Below are 19,362 nucleotides of genomic sequence, written 5' to 3' on the forward strand. Positions count from 1 at the left end.
TGAAAAGAAGTCTAATAACAGCGCTATAATCCGATAAATTACCACCCCAGGTTTGTTATGAATAATATTTTCTCATTATATATGGCATTTTAATGAGTTTATCATACATCATAGAGATATGATATGCATAAGATATTAATCGCTTGAAAAACTACCTAGACAGGAGGTTGTGCTGGGTAGGGTAAACTGTTCTGAAAAATATATGCTGTTCCTAAAAGACCTAATCTTATTTGATTATCGTTGTTGTTGTTGTTTTTAAATAAAATAGATGAAACACTTCTGCTATTAAATTCCCTTCCTTTTATTTACAGATATGATTCAAATATGCTGATGTTATGTTTTGAGAACATTACTTCCATCAAGATCACCATTAGAATTGGTTTGGCTGCTAGTACACCCAGGACTGCAAGTGGTTAGTGATGGATAACCAGTGGTGGTCGACAGGCTACTGTTGGTTGGACAACTTTCGTTTATTTGACTGCTATTTTGGTTGGACTATGAGTGTTGGTAAAACACCTATAGATAGTTGGACTGTAAGTGTTGGTTTGACAACCATTGTTGGCTGGACTGCTGGATGGACAGCAAGTGTAATGGACAGCTAGTGATGTTTGAACTGCAACTGTTGGTTGGACAACTATTGTTTCTAGAAGGCTATATTTATAGATTGGACCACAAGTGTTGTTTCAACAACTTTTAAGTGATTGAAAGTGTTGGTTTGACCATAAGTGTTGATTGGACAGTGATTAATAAATGGACCTCTTTTGTTGCACAGCTACTGTAAATTGGACAGCAATAATTGGTTGGATTCCCATTCATTGGTTGTGTTTCTCAGACAGTTATCTGTATAGAATTATAAGTACTTATTACTAAGTGCTTATTATTAATATTATTACAGGTACAATTATTCAATAATAATATTCATAATGCTTAACATATTGTTTTATACTATAAACAATAATTTTACAAGATCTTTCAATAAATTACAAATCCGTACAACCATGTTGTGTTTGTTTTCCAATTATTTTTTAAGATAGACACATCAAATTGCTTCAAACATGATAAATATGCCATTTCATTTTGCACAGCAAACAAAGAGTTCATGGCATAAATTATAATCTTATTCTTATCAAAATTAATGATATAAAAAGTGTTAGAGTTGAATCATTAAATTGCATTTCTCATCAATTTCTAATGGGTCATTAGGTTTGATGAGATCTCTTTGCCACTTTGAAGTCACAAAGTCCCTTGAAGAAAGAGCTTTTGTCAATTTCTGAGAAAAGATTAAAGGGAATGTTCAAAAAAGTTAAAATCAAGTTCTGTTTGACAAATGGACTGGAGATGTGCTATGTGATTCTTCCTTTAACAGTAAATCAATGATTTCAATGTATCTTCAGCAACAAGATAGTTTAAAACATAAAACACGGTGACTATAGAGTGTAAAATTAAAATGATAGTAACTCTTCAAATCTGGGGAAAATGTTGTGAATTAAAACAGAAATGGTTCAATATCTGTATCATCATAAACAGCATCCATAAAAGCCTAATGTAAGATCAGTGAATTATTTTTTTAAACTTTTATACTTGTAAATTTTAAATCGCTTCTAAAGGGGGTATCCGGATCTATAACAACAAATAGAGGTAGGACCCCCAAACGGTTAATTTGCTTCTGTAGGGGGGAGGTCTAGTTCAAAAGTGCCTTCCCCCCATGGGGTATATGTTTAAATGGAATAGCCCTGACATTTTTTACCTGTGATTTGAGTAAAAATTGACATTCCACGTCCCCAAAGATGAGCTGGTCCTTATCCTTCAGCTCATAGCGAACTGACGCAGCTAGGAAATGCTGCCAGAGAATGTAAAATATATATCTTACATTGGATGATTGGTAATGCATATTATAAAATTGCATCCGATATAGCCATCAATATAATACAAAGTCAAATGTTAGTCAAATGAAGAATAAAGTTTAAACTTTAAAGTTTAGATTTATTGAACAGTTTCTGATTTGCATAAATATGCATTTTATTTTTCATTTATTTGCGTGATTAAATCTTTCGTAAGTATCACACTTGTCCAATTCTAAGAACGTTTGCAATGCTGTTAAACCATCAACAAATCCTCTCCTTGCACATGTGTTTACCGTATTCCTGCGAGTTCTGTTCCTGCTTCCTTTGTCATAGATAAGATGTGAATCTCCGTGTATTTCTATACAGGCATGTTCTCGGGACAAACCCTGAAAAAATTGTAAATTGTGAAATTAAATCAATTTTTCACTTTAATACATGCATGTGGTTTGTGATCATTCAAATGCGATTGTTAGATCATTTACAACAAATAATTATGTTTCAAGCCTTCAATTCATGCAATCATGAGATCATATGGTTTTACAGATCAACAAACACAGTTTTATAAAATGAAAATTTAACCTTCACTCAGTTGTGTTTGAACACTACAATGGCAATGTGGCAGACAACATTTTAAACAAACATTTACATAGTAACAATGTCCCAAAAACTTTGGTAAAAGTTTGAAAATCTAACAATACTGACAGGGTTTAATGAAATGCCATTTTTACAATACATTAATATAGAGAGAAAGATTTTCCCAAACACTTGATTCAGTTTACTTAAAACTTTCACCAATTCATTTAATAGCTTTACCCATATCAAGGCATTTTAGTAAAATAGTGGCCTACCCTTGTTTACCTTGGGAAAGTTTAGCAATTTGTACCGTGAAATTTGGGGAAAAAAGTTTCAACATAACTAAAATTCATCTTAAGGGAAATAAGAGCATGATTGGTTGATTGACATTATCACATGATGATTTCAATGTAAGTAATAAATGTTAAAATATCCAAGAAGGTAGACGTCCCTGTGACTGAATGGTTATGCTACCAGTTTTCTTATTTTCTATTGACTGTTCTAGCGAAATTGCACCCTACTAAAACCAGATTTTATATTTATACATTAACCAGATTTTATATTTATACATTAAGTGTATTTTTTTTGCAATCCGGGTATCAAAGGGAAAAATAATTATAATATTAGTGTTTTCAGATGCATTACCGTAAACAAAACTTTTGTATTAAAACATGAGCGAATCCCTTTAAAGACCAGAAGGGACATGCGCTATAAGAGAGCAGTGAAAAAGCACTGCATATATTAACAAACTTGAATTCTTCTTTTACCTTCAGTGGAATGCAGACTTTGCATTCTTCCGATCTTCCTACCACATTGTCACCTGAAAATAGATATTGACTATGGATATAAGTTGCATTGAGCACCCTTCTGCCTTCATTAAATTAAATGCCTAAGACTGACAAATATTTGTTTTGTTAAGAGTAAAACTTATGTGATAATAAAGATATTAAATATTTAAAAAAGGAAACATAATATTACTTCAATTAAACACAATTCCTAACATTTTCAAACAAATCTATCATGTTGCTAGTTCTTCAAAGCTACCGTAGCATCATGGGCAACCAGGGTACTGATAAAATCTATCAAGGGAGACAACTCTCATTCCAATAAAATCACATATTACCGTACAATTAAATTACTTTTCAATAACGCTGTATTGTCAGTTGTCTCAATTGTCCAGTGGTCTAAATAGCAGTTTTAAAACGTGTAGAAAGCTGGCAGACTGAGTTCAATTCCAGCCATAACATATTTCCTATGTCTGTGACTGAGTTCAATTCCAACATATTTCCTATGTATGTGCGAATCTTGGCATTGGTTCCTCATGGAACAAATGAAACTGCCTCTTTAATTATTTATGATCGCAAGATTTTCCATGCCAAATCACCCACAGTACAATGCATTGCACAGAAGTGTTTCGGATTTATCTAACAATGTACAGCTATGTGCCATTTTCTACCTTATTTCCCAGTCCCTGTTCTGCAGCACCCAGTCCATATCAAGACTTTCTTAAAACTCTAATACTACATTATATACCATGTTATTAGCTGGGTGCCATTAAATGTCATTATTCCGAACCAATACATATACAAGCATACCTTACCTTCAAACAATGGATATTCCTTGCCAGCAAATCCTTTCTGAAGGGGCACATAAAGGAAAGCCACCTGAAATACAGAACTTGTTTTATTTTTACACATACCACTATTATACAATATCCACCATGGGAAAACAATATTTCACAATTTTCATGATCTCCAAAATTATACTAATAATGTAGCTAACAGTGTTTTTCAAGTTTCTTTATTTTTCATTTTTGGTTTTACACAGTCAAAATACATTTTGATTCACCGAAAATAAGACCTTTATAATTTCTTCATTTATGATTACAGTGGACAAACAAAAAACACTGAATGATCTATTTTCCGCATAATGTTTATGAAGCTATTCATGGGTTATATTATATAGAAAGATACACACCGGGCCTGTCTCTAACTGATCGAACTCATCTTCATAATCATCGATGGGCAGCGCCTGCGTTGCTTCAATACCACTGGTATCCATCTTGCAGTGATGGTTTCCTCAGATCTTTGACATTATTAACCACCTAAAGTGTGACAGTGAAAATGAGATATAAATTCTGTGAACCTAAAAATCTTCAATTATTTCCCATCAGACTTAGTCATGACATGCCAAGAAAAGGGCTGCTTTTTGACTCTGTATAGCCACAGAAAGCTTCCATAAAGAAATGGATTTTATAACTTTCTTGCCATCAGTTTGGGTAGCTTTTTTCTCTAAAAAAAATGGACCAGGAAGTATAAATGTCTTGAAGTTTAAAGCCCAACATTTTCGCCACTATTGTACATACATTTACTACTTAAGCATCATTTTATACTATATTACCTAAACCCAACCCAAATGCATGATGTATTCAGAAGATTTGTTTAAATTCAGGATTTATTAAAAATGTGGCCATTAGAGAAGCACCAGGTTTTTATATTTTGAACGTCTAGCGGAAGCATCATTGTATATTTACATGAAGGAGTAGTTTTTTTGTTGACAGTTTAAAGTAGGTGTAAGGCCAATCAATCGAAAATGTGACCTTGGTTATGATTCTCGAGCTAACTTTGGTTTGAATTGATTAGTGAAAGTGGCCTAAGGACGGGAATTGTCAGAAAAGGGTTGTGTTCCGATGGTTCCCGCCCTTTGGCAGGTTTTGCTAATCGATGAAGGCTAGCCGAGTACTACGTCATTTTGACAGAATAATATCTGGCCACTGCATCTATGAGCTAGGTATTTTGTTTGTGGCTTACAAAGAAGTTATACTTTTCAACGAGAATTGGTCTTTGTTTACATTTTCGCCGGGCGAACATTCTTCACTTGTTTCATATTAATAAGAGTATAGGTTACTTTAAGTGTAATAAGTGTAATAAGTAAAAGGTATTGGCTAAATTAATTAAAGTGTAACTTTTGTGTTTTTATTTAACAGTCAAGTGTTTAGTATTGTGGAGTAACAGTTGAAGAATATATTTTACATTGATATGGATCAGTTCTGAGTTGACTTGTGGCGTTAAGGGAACAAAATGAATATCCAAATATTAAAAAAAATCCCTAAATGCGCATTATTGTGGCTACTCATACACACAACTTATTTTAGTAAGTTTCAAACTAGTATGGTGATCTACTAGTCTAAAATAATAAACGTGTTTAACGAGATTCTTCCAATCCCTAACGTCTGAACGGGTTTGTGCAATAACCGGGTGGGTTTGAAAAATATTGAAATTGTATCAAGCGAAGTATTTTATGTTTGAAATGGATAATAAAGGTTTAAATTCATATTTTACCATGTACACGTAAGTGCAAAGCTATTTGGTACGAAACAAGCATTACATGCATCAAAATGCATGATTTACCTTTCCAATAAAACGAAACTTGACTGACGCAGACAACAATTATGCCAAGCGGAACAACTCGCTCCAAACGTAATAACTTGGCCACCTCCGACAAGCTTCGAGGTAGACCTTGTTAATACAATTGTAACAACTCGGCCATGGCCAAAGTGTTCCGATTGTTGTAAAACTGTGAACTGCAGCCTTGCAGGTGCCCTTCATGTATATATCATTATATTTTGACAGAATGAAATGAAGAAAAAAACATCAAACTCATAATTATTCGTTGGAAATTTATTTTTTGTGTATGGAACTAATATAAAATAACATTATTTGGTAATATTTCTTGTTTTTATGATATTTTATAGACAGAATATGCTTTAAACCGGAATACCGATCAGAATGACTACCCACTTTTGGTACTAAACAATTTGTACGTGAAGGATTTGCCATATCAAAAATCGTAAAAAATCTGTGAACATACAATTATTTGGACTAGGTGATCTACAAACTGAGTTAGCCGGTCGTAGTGTTCTTACACATAAATACCTCGTAAATGCAATTAAAAAAACAAGAGATGTTTGTCAAACATTATGCCCCCTGAGCGCCAAGTTGCCAGAAATATTTGGACAATTGAATGAAATATGCATGGACTGAAATGACAGCTGATTTGTCATTGGATGCATATGAGGCAGGTCATCTACTTATGATAACTTAAGAAGGCAAATAAATGCCCAACTAAAATAGTAACATAAAAGAAAATCATTTCTATACAAACATTTATACATCAATCCCAATCATCTGTGCATGCATTAAAAAAATATGGACAATCAGAAAACCGTTTTTCATGTAAAGGTCACACTGACCTTGACCTTTGACCCACTGACCTCAAAATCAATAGGGTTCATCTGCTGGTCATGACCAATAAGCCTACCTAGTATGAGGTCCCTGGGTCAAAGCGTTCTCAAGTTATTGATCGGAAACCGTTTTTCATGTTAAGGTCACACTGACCTTGACCTTTGACCTCAAAATCAATAGGGTTCATCTGCTGGTCATGACCAATACACCTACCAAGTATGAGGTTCCTGGGTCAAAGCGTTCTCAAGTTATTGATCGGAAACCGTTTTTCATGTAAAGGTCACACTGACCTTGACCTTTGACCCACTGACCTCAAAATCAATAGGGTTCATCTGCTGGTCATGACCAATAAGCCTACCTAGTATGAGGTCCCTGGGTCAAAGCGTTCTCAAGTTATTGATCGGAAACCGTTTTTCATGTTAAGGTCACACTGACCTTGACCTTTGACCCACTGACCTCAAAATCAATAGGGTTCATCTGCTGGTCATGACCAATACACCTACCAAGTATGAGGTTCCTGGGTCAAAGCGTTCTCAAGTTATTGATCGGAAACCGTTTTTCATGTAAAGGTCACACTGACCTTGACCTTTGACCCACTGACCTCAAAATCAATAGGGTTCATCTGCTGGTGATGACCAATACACATACCAAGTATGAGGTCCCTCGGTCAAAGCGTTCTCAAGTTATTGATCGGAAACCATTTGGTATTCCTACCGACCGACCGACCGACCGACCGACAGACAGACAGACCGACCGACCGACCGACCGACATGTGCAAAACAATATACCCCACTTTTTTCAAAAGGGGGCATAACAATGAGAAATTTTAATTTTAATGAAAGGTCTGAAATTATAACAAAAACAAGCTGACGGTGAATTTGGCGTTATAATTCAAATGAAATCATGTTTGCGAAATCATGTGACAATATGATTTATTTTCATGTAACGTTATAATTCAAGAATAAACATAAGAGCAACCATTCATATTTCAAAAAGAGTTAGTAACACAACCAAAAATGACGAATAAATTACCGTAACAAATGTAAGCACGTAAAATGTGTACAAACTGAAAGTTGCTTTGCTTGCAAAACTTTGGCCTTGAACTTCGCGCAAAACAACTGCGCATGCGTATTTTTGTGTGAATTGGTTCCCAGCAATTTTGTTGTATGCGTTTGCAACCAAATAATATACTCAAGCAGGGAGCTAAGCAATCAAAATATTGCAACAAAACTCTTTATATTTTTTTTCTGTTTAAGTCACCCAATATGGGATGCACTTTCGAAGAACTTCAAAAGGGAGATGGTAAATGGTTATTTTTCTGATAGCCGGCAAAAGTTTTGTCCCGAAATATTGAAAGTTGGTTTCAAAATGAGTGTTCTGCTTGTACTAATTGACATTACCCCACCCACAACTTTCAGCTGATAGTGATGTACAGTACATTTATCGTGACAATGATTATCAAGGTCCGTAAACTGAAATTACATATATATTATACACAGTATATGGGTTTGAACCATCTTCACTGCATGCTCTACCAGCAGGGTGCACATGCAGTTCTGTAATACTGACTTGCATAGCAAGTCTGGTAAATTTTTATTGCATGGTTCTGATAAAAAAAGTCCAAATCCTCTACAGATAAAAAAATATATGGAATTTTCATAAGTTTTCTGTCTTGGAAAAGCTGCATATTAACCAGCTGCATGATTAGCTCCAGTCCACCTAAATGGACGTCAACAAGTCTTTTGACGTTTTTTCTTACTATGGTCGACTCCAGACGTCCACAATTTTAAAATTATCTTTGTTATAAATTCAAATTTCTACGAAAATATAATTGCCTACATGACATTGTACTATTAAACACATATATATTTATGTCATTATGGTAAAGAACATGTTCAGATATCATAAAACACTTACATGTGTCGATTTTTTACCAAGTATCCTGATATCTCTAAATCTGGGACAAATCTGACAGGTTGTGTACATGTATAAAACGGTATTCGTGATCCAGACTAACCTTATGTGAAAATAACGACTCTATGACAAATTCAATCCAGTTTAGATCACTGTCGGGTATATATTGAACAATTTTGTCATTATTATTCAACATCGATGCATAATATTACTATATATTTTTTCGCCCAGTGTTAAATGGTAGAGAGTTGTGGCGTGACAGGGATATGTAAGAAATGTCAAAATAGTAAAAAGGTATCCCTGATCACTTATTATTGTAGCTATAGATTAGCTCAGTTGAAATAATTCTCTGCTAAACTGATAGAGGTCTGTGTAGTCATTCTAAAATGCTGTCCAGGCTTTTTTTTAATGATGTTGAGCCAGGCTTGGTCCAACATCATTAAAAAAGCCTAGACAGCATTTCGATGACTAGTTGGTCGAGGTGTTGAGCCCTGCACTTGGCACACTTCTCTCAAATTTACTGTTGTATAAATATATTTATGTCTCCCCCTCTCTGGGGGAGACATATTGTTTTTGCCCTGTCCGGTAGTCCGTCAGTCCGTCCGTACGTCACACTTCGTTTCCGATCGATAACTGGAAAACCGCATGACCTAGGATCACCAAACTTGGTAGGGAGGTTGGTCGTGAGGTGTAGAGGATCCCTATTGTTTTTGGGGTCACTAGGTCAAAGGTCAAGGTCGCGGCGACCCCCAATATAAAAAACATTTCTGCTCAAAATCTTGTGAACGGTTTGACCTAGGTTCACCAAACTTGGTAGGGAGGTTGGTCATGAGGTGTAGAAGATCCCTATTGTTTTTGGGGTCACTAGGTCAAAGGTCAAGGTCGCGGCGACCCCCAATATAAAAAACATTTCTGCTCAAAATCTTGAGAACGGTTTGACCTAGGTTCACCAAACTTGGTAGGGAGGTTGGTCATGAGGTGTAGAAGATCCCTATTGTTTTTTGGGGCCACTAGGTCAAAGGTCAAGGTCGCGGCGACCCCCAATGTAAAAAACATTTCCGCTCAATATCTTGAGAATGGTTTGACCTAGGTTCACCAAACTTGGTAGGGAGGTTGATCATGAGGTTTAGAAAACTCCTATATTTTGGGGGGTCACAAGGTCAAAGGTCAACGTCGCTGTGACCTCTAATGTAAAAAAATATTTCCGTGCAATATCAGGAGAATGCTTTGATCTAGGTTCACCAAACTTTGAAGTGAGGTTGGTCATGATGTCTAGATGATCCCAATTGTTTTGGGGGTAACAAGGTCAATAGTCAAGGTCGTGGTGACCTTCCATGTAAAAATCATTTGCGTGTAATATCTTTATGTCTCCCCCATTCATGGGGAGACATATTGTTTTTGCCCTGTCCGTCAGTCAGTCCATCAGTCTGTCAGTCAGTCAGTCAGTACGTCACACTTCGTTTCCGCCCAATAACTATAGAACTCTTAGACCCAGGAACTTCATACTTGGTATGCTAGTTGGTCATGACTAGTAGATGACCCCTATTGAATTTGGGGTCACTAGGTCAAAGATCAGGGTCAACGTGACCTTGAGGTGAAGAAACGGTTTCCACTCAATAACTAAAGATCCTTTGGGTCCAGGAACTTCATACTTGGTATGCTAGTTGTTCATGACTATTAGATGACTCCTATTGATTTTGAGATCAAAAGGTCAAAGGTCAAGGTTACCTTCAGGTAAAAAATGTTATGTTGGCAGTGACCTTAAGCTTAAAAATGGTTTCTGCTCAATAACTAAAGAAAGCTTGTACCCAGGAACTTCATAGTTGTTCATGACTAGTAGATGACTCCTATTGATTTTGAGATCAGTAGGTCAATGGTCAAGGTCACCGTGACCTTGAGGTGAAGAAACTGTTTCCGCTCAATAACTAGAGAACGCTTGCAACCAGGAATTTCATACTTGGTATGCTAGTTGGTCATGACTAGAAGATGACCCATATTGATTTTGAGATCACTAGGTCAAAGGTCAAGGTTGCCATGACCTTGAAGTGAAGAAAAAGTTTCCGCTCAATAACTAAAGATCCTTTGGTTTCAGGAACTTCATACTTGGTAAGCTAGTTGTTCATGACTAGAAGATGACCCCTATTGATTTTCAGATCAAAAGGTCAAAGGTCAAGGTTACCTTCAGGTAAAAAATGATACGTTGGCGGTGACCTTAAGCTTAAAAATGGTTTCTGCTCTATAACTTAAGAACGCTTGTACCCAGGAACTTCATTCTTGGTACGCTAGTCGGTCATGACTAGTAGATGACCCCTATTGATTTTGAGATCAGTAGGTCAAAGGTCAAGGTTGCCATGACCTTGAGTTGAAGAAATGGTTACCGCTCAGTAACTAAAGAACACTTGCACCCAAGAACTTAATACTTGGTATGCAAGTTGGTTATGTAGATGATCCCTATTGATGTTGTGATCAGTAGGTAAAAGGTCATGGTCACGATGACTGTGAGCTGAAAAATGGTTTCCGATCAATAATTGAATAACGCTTGCGCCCAGGAACTTCATACAATGCAAACTTTGTTTACATTTTCCATGATTAATCAACAACACTTTCTTCTCTTCACTATTTAATATAATCGAATAAACCAAACTTCACTGTTGGTTTGTCTCCAGTCCAAAGTTACAAATTTCATGTCCATCATTTATTTTTTCTCACCTACGACCACACAATAGGGGAGACAAGCGCTTTTTCAAAAAAGCAATCTCTAGTCTTTTGTTGCAATTGTATTTATTTACGGTAGTTTGTGTCGTTTTACTTGGTACTGTCACTGTTTTTATGCTCTCAATTTTTAGCATTCCCTCATTTGTACCTACTTACTTTAATTGTTATAACTTGCCTGCAAACAAGAAAAAGCCATGCAAATGGTGTTGTAAAATGCTTCGTAAAATGGTCAAATATTTGTATCATAAATTGCACATTCATGATTCAGTATCATAAAAACATAAAAGTTACTATTTTTATTTCAGGTCAAACTTTTCCAAAAGCTGGCCAAACTGTAGTTGTGCATTATAAAGGTATTTTAACATAAATGAAATATTTTCAAATGCTCTTTCTTAAATTCAGTTTTAAAATTGTTATTTAATGTTCATGAACTTATTGGTATGAGAGTCCTGAATTTGCCATTAAAATTGTTGTCCATTCTCTTTTTCTTCCAATTTATAGCTCGACTATTTGAAGAATAAGGAGAGCTATCCTAGTCACCGGAGCGTCGGCGTAACCACTAAGTCTTATGTTAAAGTTTTTGCAAGGGATTTTTACCACCTCAAATATTTTCAAAGTCCATTGACATCTGGCTTTTAAACTTAGCACGCTTGTACACCATCATGCCTTCAATCTGTACACAGGAGGAGATAACTCTATCAAGCATTTTGACAAAATTATGCCCCTTTTTCTACTTAGAATTTACGTTAAAGTTTGTGTACAACCTCAAATATATTCAAAGTCCATTGACATCTGGCTATGAAACTTAGCACGCTTATTCACCATCATGACCCAACCTGTACACAGGAGGAGGTAACTCTATCACGCATTTTGACAAAATTATGCCCCTTTTGAGACTTAGAATTTATGTTAAAGTTTGCGTACAACCTCAAATATTTTCAAAGTCCATTGACATCTGGCTTTGAAACTTAGCATGCTTATTCACCATCATGCCCCCAACCTGTACATAGGAGGTATTAACTCTATCACGCATTTTGACAAAATTATGCCCCTTTTACGACCTAGAATTTAGGTTAAAGTTTGCATACCACAAATATTTTCAGATTAAATTTATGTTAATTTCTCAGCACATCATGTTTTGCATTGAAATCAAATTTAACGGTGATCCATGCATGTTTTGCCAAAACTTTTCAATCCATACACCGAAAAGCGGCGGAATAGTCGAGCGCGCTGTCTCTCTGACAGCTCTTGTTTATATGGGCCAGAATTACGAATAACGCAAAACATTTACACTGTATTTCTCTGGATGCCCCTCGAAACAAATAAGATTTTTTTTTTAGAATTTCTGTCGATTTACTAGCATTATTAACACATTTAGATGTACACCTCCATACATCTGATATGAAGAAGTTTAATTTTGCTAAAAATCCATACACAGGTATGTTAACAGATGGCAAAGTTTTCGATTGCTCAACAGACAGAAATCAACCTTTCCGCTTTGTACTTGGGAAAAACCAGGTTATCAAAGGTAAGTTTGTTATCATATAAAAAATTATATACAATTTAGTATTTATGTAAATTGCTCTTAACGTTATCCATTCATCATTAATACAAAAATTGCTAATTGGTAAAGTTTCATTTTAAAGTTACAAAATGTTAAAAGATGCACTATTGCTCAAACAATAAGATTTAATACATTTAATTCAATTGTTTTATTATACCAAAAAATTTGAATAAATGTCGAAAACAATATATCTTATGGAGGATACCGAGTTTAATTTGCAGGAAATGTGCAGAAAACATAATATTGCTACCTTATTAGGCCATAGTGGATCGCAGTAAATCTTTTAGCATTCACCAATCATTTAATATTTTTGCGTTTTCAGCTATTAAATACACGGTTATAATATTGTTATTAGTAATTAATATTTTCCATAAGTGCATTATTTAGTTAGTATTTAAGGGTATATCACCGAAGTTTATGTTTGTTTTCAGGTGTATGTATTGATTTTGAATAAGAGTGTCACTTTAAGTTAAAATATTTTTACAGTTTTCATCAAGAGCTTTTTTTATATGGACATTATGTTATTTAAAAAAAAACAAATAAAATTGCTATATAAGCATAGTAAAACAGAAATATCTACCTCCTGTTAAAATATCATCATAATAGTTGTGTCATTATGGTGCTTTACAAAAGTGTAATCCATGCAAAAATAATATAATGGTTAATCAATATAAATCAAACCAAAAAATAGTCTTTATGTTAATATTTAAAATGCGGCCAAATGATGGATACCTTGAAATCCTTTCACGCAATCGACGCTGCCATTCTATTTGCAATCACACAAAACTATTATGTCTTATTTTCTGCATACATCATGTTTACTGATACAATATGACCCTTTTCTGAATGTTGCTGTACATGCATGTACTATAAATATCCGTTTGTTAATTTCAGGCTGGGAGGATAATATTAAAAAGGTAATACATATGTCTTCCTTGGTTAAACTAAAATGTATGGTACTCTCAATTGTTGTGTTTTTTGTTCGAAGGGTAACTTGAATTTAAAATTTTTGGCTTGACTTTTTTTTCGAAGATTTATAGTCAAAGTATGTCATAGCCATGACATCATTGGTGTTGTCATTTGCGTGCAACAATGTTGAACCTTTATTGCTTTAATGCCATAACTCCATAACTATTCAAGATTTTGAAATAAATTAATGATACACTTTGTCGCCCTTGTGTAATAACTGCCCTCTTGTTATAGTGAATGATATTTCGGTTGCCTTGTAATTTTTTATGATTTTCCTTCCAGATGAGTATAGGACAAAAAATCAAACTCACATGTCCCCCAGAGTTTGCTTATGGAAAACGCGGATTTCCGGGAGTATATCCTTTACAAAATTTGATTTATTTCAAAACCATTTAAAATCGCATTTTTTCACATCTTTGATTAATGAAATTTTAGATTATTTTTTTAAAATGTTGATTTCAAAATTAATTGTGTTTTTTTTGTTATATTGCTCAAATTCCAAATTATAAATGAAATATAAAATAAATTTAACATGTTTAGAAACTTCATGATTATGACTCATATAAAAACTTACTTGCATAAAACATTCATTTAAAATCTTTTTCTTCTAAAAAGAGATGTCTTCCTTAACTGCGGACCACTATACCTCCAGACTCTACACTAGTATTTGAAATAGAACTCCTGGGATTAGAGTAGACGCCTACCTCATCGTTCGTTGGGATTCATCATTTCTAGGACATATTTTAAAATATTGTTCATTCATTCTTTGTTTAATATTCATTATAGTCGGACTGTATTTACGGTTTACATGTAAAGCAAGTTAAAATGGATAACGCTTGGTAAAAAATGTCAATATTCTTGGACTGTATTCTTAGAAATATAAACATTGCTATTTATATTTTGTTTTGAAAAAAAGATTCAATTCATATTTATTAATAGGTATATATGGTGCAAATTATAGAAAATATGCCTGATCAACCATTCCTCTTTAAGTTTATGGCTCTTTCTTCAAGAATTTTAGCTATTATTTAAGATCATTTTTTGAGGAGGTCCAGAGTTTCCTATTTATGCCCCCGAAGGTGGGCATATTAAAATCGCACCGTCCGTCCGTCCGTCCGTCCGTCCGGCTCTGTAACTTTCCCTTGTATGGACAGATAAAATAACTTGCCACATGTGTTCCACATACCAAGACGACGTGTGGCGTGCAAGACTCATGTCCCTACCTCAAAGGTCAAGGTCACACTTAGTGTTTATTCACAATGGAGTGCTGCATATAAGGACATAGAGTATAGGTTGTCGTGTCCGGGCTGTAACTTTCTCTTGTATGGACAGATTTTAAAATAACTTGCCACATGTGTACCACATACCAAGACGACGTGTCGCGTGCAAGACCCGTGTCCCTACCTCAAAGGTCAAGGTCACATTTAGTGTTTATTCACCATGGAGTGCTGCATATAAGGACATAGAGTATAGGTTGTCGTGTCCGGGCTGTAACTTTCCCTTGTATGGACAGATTTTAAAAAAACTTGCTACATGTGTTCCACATATGAAGACAACGTGTCGTGTGCAAGACTCATGTCCCTACCTCTAAGGTGAAAGATACACTAAGTGTTTATTCACAAGGGAATTCTGAATATAAGGACATAACAGTGTAGGTTGTCAAGTATGGGTGGTATTTTTTTATGTTCAGAGGCAATTTAAAATAACTTACCATATGTATTTGACACATAAAGGCAAGATCAACTTTTCATGTACTGACCTTGTTCGTAGGTCAATGTCACATGCGGGGGCATTCGTCACATTCTGTGACAGCTCTTGTTGATCATACTTTTTCCTCCAATATTTTTGATGATATTCTTATATTCAGTCATCAAAATCAGTCTTTTGGATAAACAAGCCCGAATTCATATACAAATCCTTGGCATTACATTTTCGAACAAGCCCTGCTTTATAAAACCCAGAATTTGTGCAAGCTCGGAAACCATTTTACCAGTGCAGGGCTTCCACTACTGTATATTCCTATAATCATAAATCATAATTTGGTAAAAATAAATGAAATATTTGCTGATTCCTTCATTTGTCCATGCGCATTTAGTGAGGTTCGCTCAGTAGCTTTAGAATAGATTTTGCTGTACACCACTGAGTTGGTATGCTTGAATATTGTACTTTTCCTACAGGGTTCAACAATACTTATTGAAGATTTTAACAATTAAATAAATATATTATAAGTGTGTATTCACATATTATAAGAGAACAATTCTTTATTTAAAAAGAATTGTTGTATTTTCCTTCTATTTGTCACAAAATAACTCTGACTTTCTTATATTTTCACACTGAAGCTCATAATTTTCGATTTGGACACTGCTGGGGAACCTGTGTTTTTCTATTTTGAAAAGAAGAAAGAGCAAATAGCTTTGTTGAAATTTTGCGAGAGAATGAAAATATTTCGGGTGAACCTTTAAATAGAATAATTGTTGAAATTTTCAACTTTTAATGTAAACATATATATACACATGTATAAATATATGCTTTATGAAGGATTACTAGCCCAATTGTGGATTACTGTACTGAATATGTGATGAAAACCATTTCATCTTGTTAACCTGTTGCACACAATGCAAAATTAATTCTCACTACATATGTAAAGTGTATGGAATCTATGTTTTAGTAGTCTGAATTTCATATATAATCAGGGGCGTACCTGAAGTATTGTGAATTGTATATCTGTATATTTGTTTGAGACATCAACATGTTAAGGTCTTTCAAAAGTTTGGTCTCAGTGTGTATCATGGGAGCAGATAGGCCGGTGTCTTCTCTTGCAGTAAAGAATTGAAAGAACCCTTCTGAACGCCAACATTCAGTGAAAAAACAACAGATTTTGACTAGTAAAATGTTGCCTGTATATATTATACACCCCATCAATGTTTGGTTTTTATTATGATTTTGAAATTTAAGCACTTTCCCTGTTTAAAGATCAAAAATTCATTTGTACGCCCGGTCTTACTGGAGTATGGCTAGTTACTCCTGGAAATAATTCTGTATATACTGTATGTTATAGTCTGTACATGCTTGTTTTCCGAAGTTATACATGTCAAATAGAGCTATGTATGTATTGCCTATTTTAGGTAGTTATTGTTAAATGTTTATTTCATAAAACTATTTTACATTGGTTGTGCGTGTGTTTTTATGTCATTCTTTTAACTGTAATTTCCAACAACTACGATTTTCCTGAAAATTGTGTTTTACGTGTTTCGAAAATTTGTAGCATATTTGATCATGTAATTTACCTGTTTTTCGTAAATTTTTGTTTATTAATTATTTCCTAGTTAATCTTCAAATCAGTTTAAAAAATTTGAATTATTAGCAAGGTTTTGAAACCCTTATGTCACTTGCAAATGTGATCATAAATTCTGAACTACAAGTTTGTGCTTCGACTAAGTACATTAAAAAATAAAATTAACATTCAGACCCCAATTTCTCAAAATATCAAAAGTCCCTTAAAACAGGATTAAGCTAAGCTCATTACACATATTTTTGTTTCGGTAAAAATCGTATGATTTTCTCCAATACTTTTAAGGAAATTAATTATAACTTTAATCACAATATAATATTTGTTGGTTAATACCAAATTGGAGGTAGCAGCCAATGTTATACAATATTGGTAGTTCATTGATTTGGTTCAAGTTGGCCAAAATGTTTTTTGATTGGTCAATATTTATCCAAAAATAAACCACTTAAATCGTTTAAATGTGCAAACTAGCCTTTACATAACCTTTCAACTTATGCAAGGTCAATACGATTTGCTGCTGGTGTTTTATATGATTTATATAGTACTAATATATTAGGTTTTCTTTTTTGTTATCATATTTTTGCGCCAGTTTAAGTTGATTAACATGTAAGGCTTCAATCAAGAATGCCCCAAATTTGTTCTTTTTGAAAATGCCAAGGTCTCAATGTCAGAACCTCAGATTTGCTAATTTCCCTTTGCCAGTATCTGTTAGTCAATTCTTAACATTAAGCCAACTTGGTTTAGTTTAAGGCAGTAACCCTGTTAGTAGTACTTAGTAATAGTTGTAAGATGTATAAATTATATTTGTTTCAGGTGCTTTTGGGCTAAATTTACTTGTCATAACTTAGACATTTTCAAAAAGTGATATTTTTTACTGCAGAATCTTTAGTTTATGATTATATGCTGATTTTTTTTTTAATTATTACTGGCATACTCTAGCATATCATAACCATAATGAAAAGAACTGTGTCAAGCAGAAATTATGGTCTTCTAGTGAATATGACGTCAGCCTCAAATATGACTTCTTGTAGTCAGCTATGTCTACAAGCAGAAAAGTAAAGTGCCCATTAAGTGGTAAAAATTGTTAATACTTTTTGTACATTTTGCAAAATTAAATGGTTTAATGTGATGCTACATAACCATTTATTTTGTGTAAGTACATACAATCTTAAAGTTTTTTTAGTGGTCTATATTATATTGTGTAAACTACTCGCTAACTGTGTCAGCCACTGCTCATACCTACTGCTTCACCTGATTTAAATCCGTAACAGCTGACTGTTGATTTACTGAAATAACCAAAGTATTATTGGAAAACTTGAGAAATACTGCCATCTCTTTAGACAAAATATAATGTAAAGGATATTGATGCTTGATATGAGACAAGAATTGCTTATGACTGACCATTTATAGATAAGCGATAAGACCTCTTTGTCGCAGTTCATAAACTGCAAGTTTATAATGCCATTCATGAGGGAAGTGGTTTATGCGAGTATCATACACATTTTAAGCCACACAATATGGTTGATGCAAAAAATTTTTTTTTTTTTTAATACACTATCATTGTTAACTATTTTGACTTTAATAATAAATACAACAAAAGCTAGGATTGAGATAAAGATAAAATAATATTAGCCTTTATAAATGTTGTTTTTAAATAGATAGCTACTCGACCACAGATTCCCCAGCTTTTTTTTAAAAAGCGCCAAATTATTGCTATTTTTTTTATCTCTTACTAAATCATATGGGTTTTTTTTGGTTTTGATATTAAAGATGCACTCTTACTACCAAATAAGATGAACCACAATTAAAACGTTTTTTTTATTTGACTGAAAAGGATGAATTAATATCAAAAGCTATAGTTCTTATGAAAGATAAGGTGTTTAATTTGAAAGAAAGGTGCATAAAACACAGTATAACCTTATGAGACAATAGTTGATCGCTGTAAATCTTTTAGGACCTATCATTCATTTGTGCGTTTTCAGCTATTAAAAACATGGTAACACTCTTGTTATCTGTAATTAATATTTTCCATAAATGCATTACTTAGTAAGTAGTTAAAAGTTTATCACTCAAAATGTATGTTTTTTTTTACATGTGTATGTATACGAGTATCACTTGATTAGAGTCAAACATGATTATGCATTAAAATTATAAAAAATGCAACAACCTATATTGTTTGCCTTTAAGTGAAATTTCACAAATGACTTACAAACTCAAGTGGACTTTTATATGTAACATTGTTCATGTGCT

The 19,362-nt window shown here is 34.0% G+C and overlaps 2 protein-coding genes across 2 annotated transcripts in view; one reads left to right on the top strand and one right to left on the bottom strand.

Moving 5' to 3' along the window:
* The window catches only part of LOC128213396 (mediator of DNA damage checkpoint protein 1-like), a 31,419-nt gene extending 23,635 nt beyond the window's left edge, over positions 1-7,784 (bottom strand). The window contains exons 1-6 of the mRNA XM_052919047.1: positions 7,694-7,784; positions 4,395-4,521; positions 4,018-4,081; positions 3,185-3,237; positions 2,138-2,230; positions 1,748-1,840 (exon numbers count right to left, since the gene is read on the bottom strand). Of these exons, the coding sequence (XP_052775007.1) occupies positions 1,748-1,840; positions 2,138-2,230; positions 3,185-3,237; positions 4,018-4,081; positions 4,395-4,478 (387 nt within the window). The 5' untranslated portion in view covers positions 4,479-4,521; positions 7,694-7,784. The remainder of the gene's footprint in view (positions 1-1,747; positions 1,841-2,137; positions 2,231-3,184; positions 3,238-4,017; positions 4,082-4,394; positions 4,522-7,693) is intronic.
* A 79-nt stretch (positions 7,785-7,863) lies between these two features.
* On the top strand, positions 7,864-14,219 carry LOC128213403 (peptidyl-prolyl cis-trans isomerase FKBP1A-like). The gene is made up of 5 exons (XM_052919057.1): positions 7,864-7,963; positions 11,596-11,643; positions 12,729-12,818; positions 13,749-13,771; positions 14,106-14,219. The coding sequence occupies exons 1-5, from the start codon at positions 7,927-7,929 to the stop codon at positions 14,217-14,219; spliced, it is 312 nt and encodes a 103-aa protein (XP_052775017.1). The 5' UTR covers positions 7,864-7,926.
* The last annotated feature ends 5,143 nt before the right edge of the window (positions 14,220-19,362 follow it).

This window comes from Mya arenaria, chromosome 13 (assembly GCF_026914265.1).
Source record: "Mya arenaria isolate MELC-2E11 chromosome 13, ASM2691426v1".
NCBI classification, from domain to species: Eukaryota; Metazoa; Mollusca; class Bivalvia; order Myida; family Myidae; genus Mya; species Mya arenaria.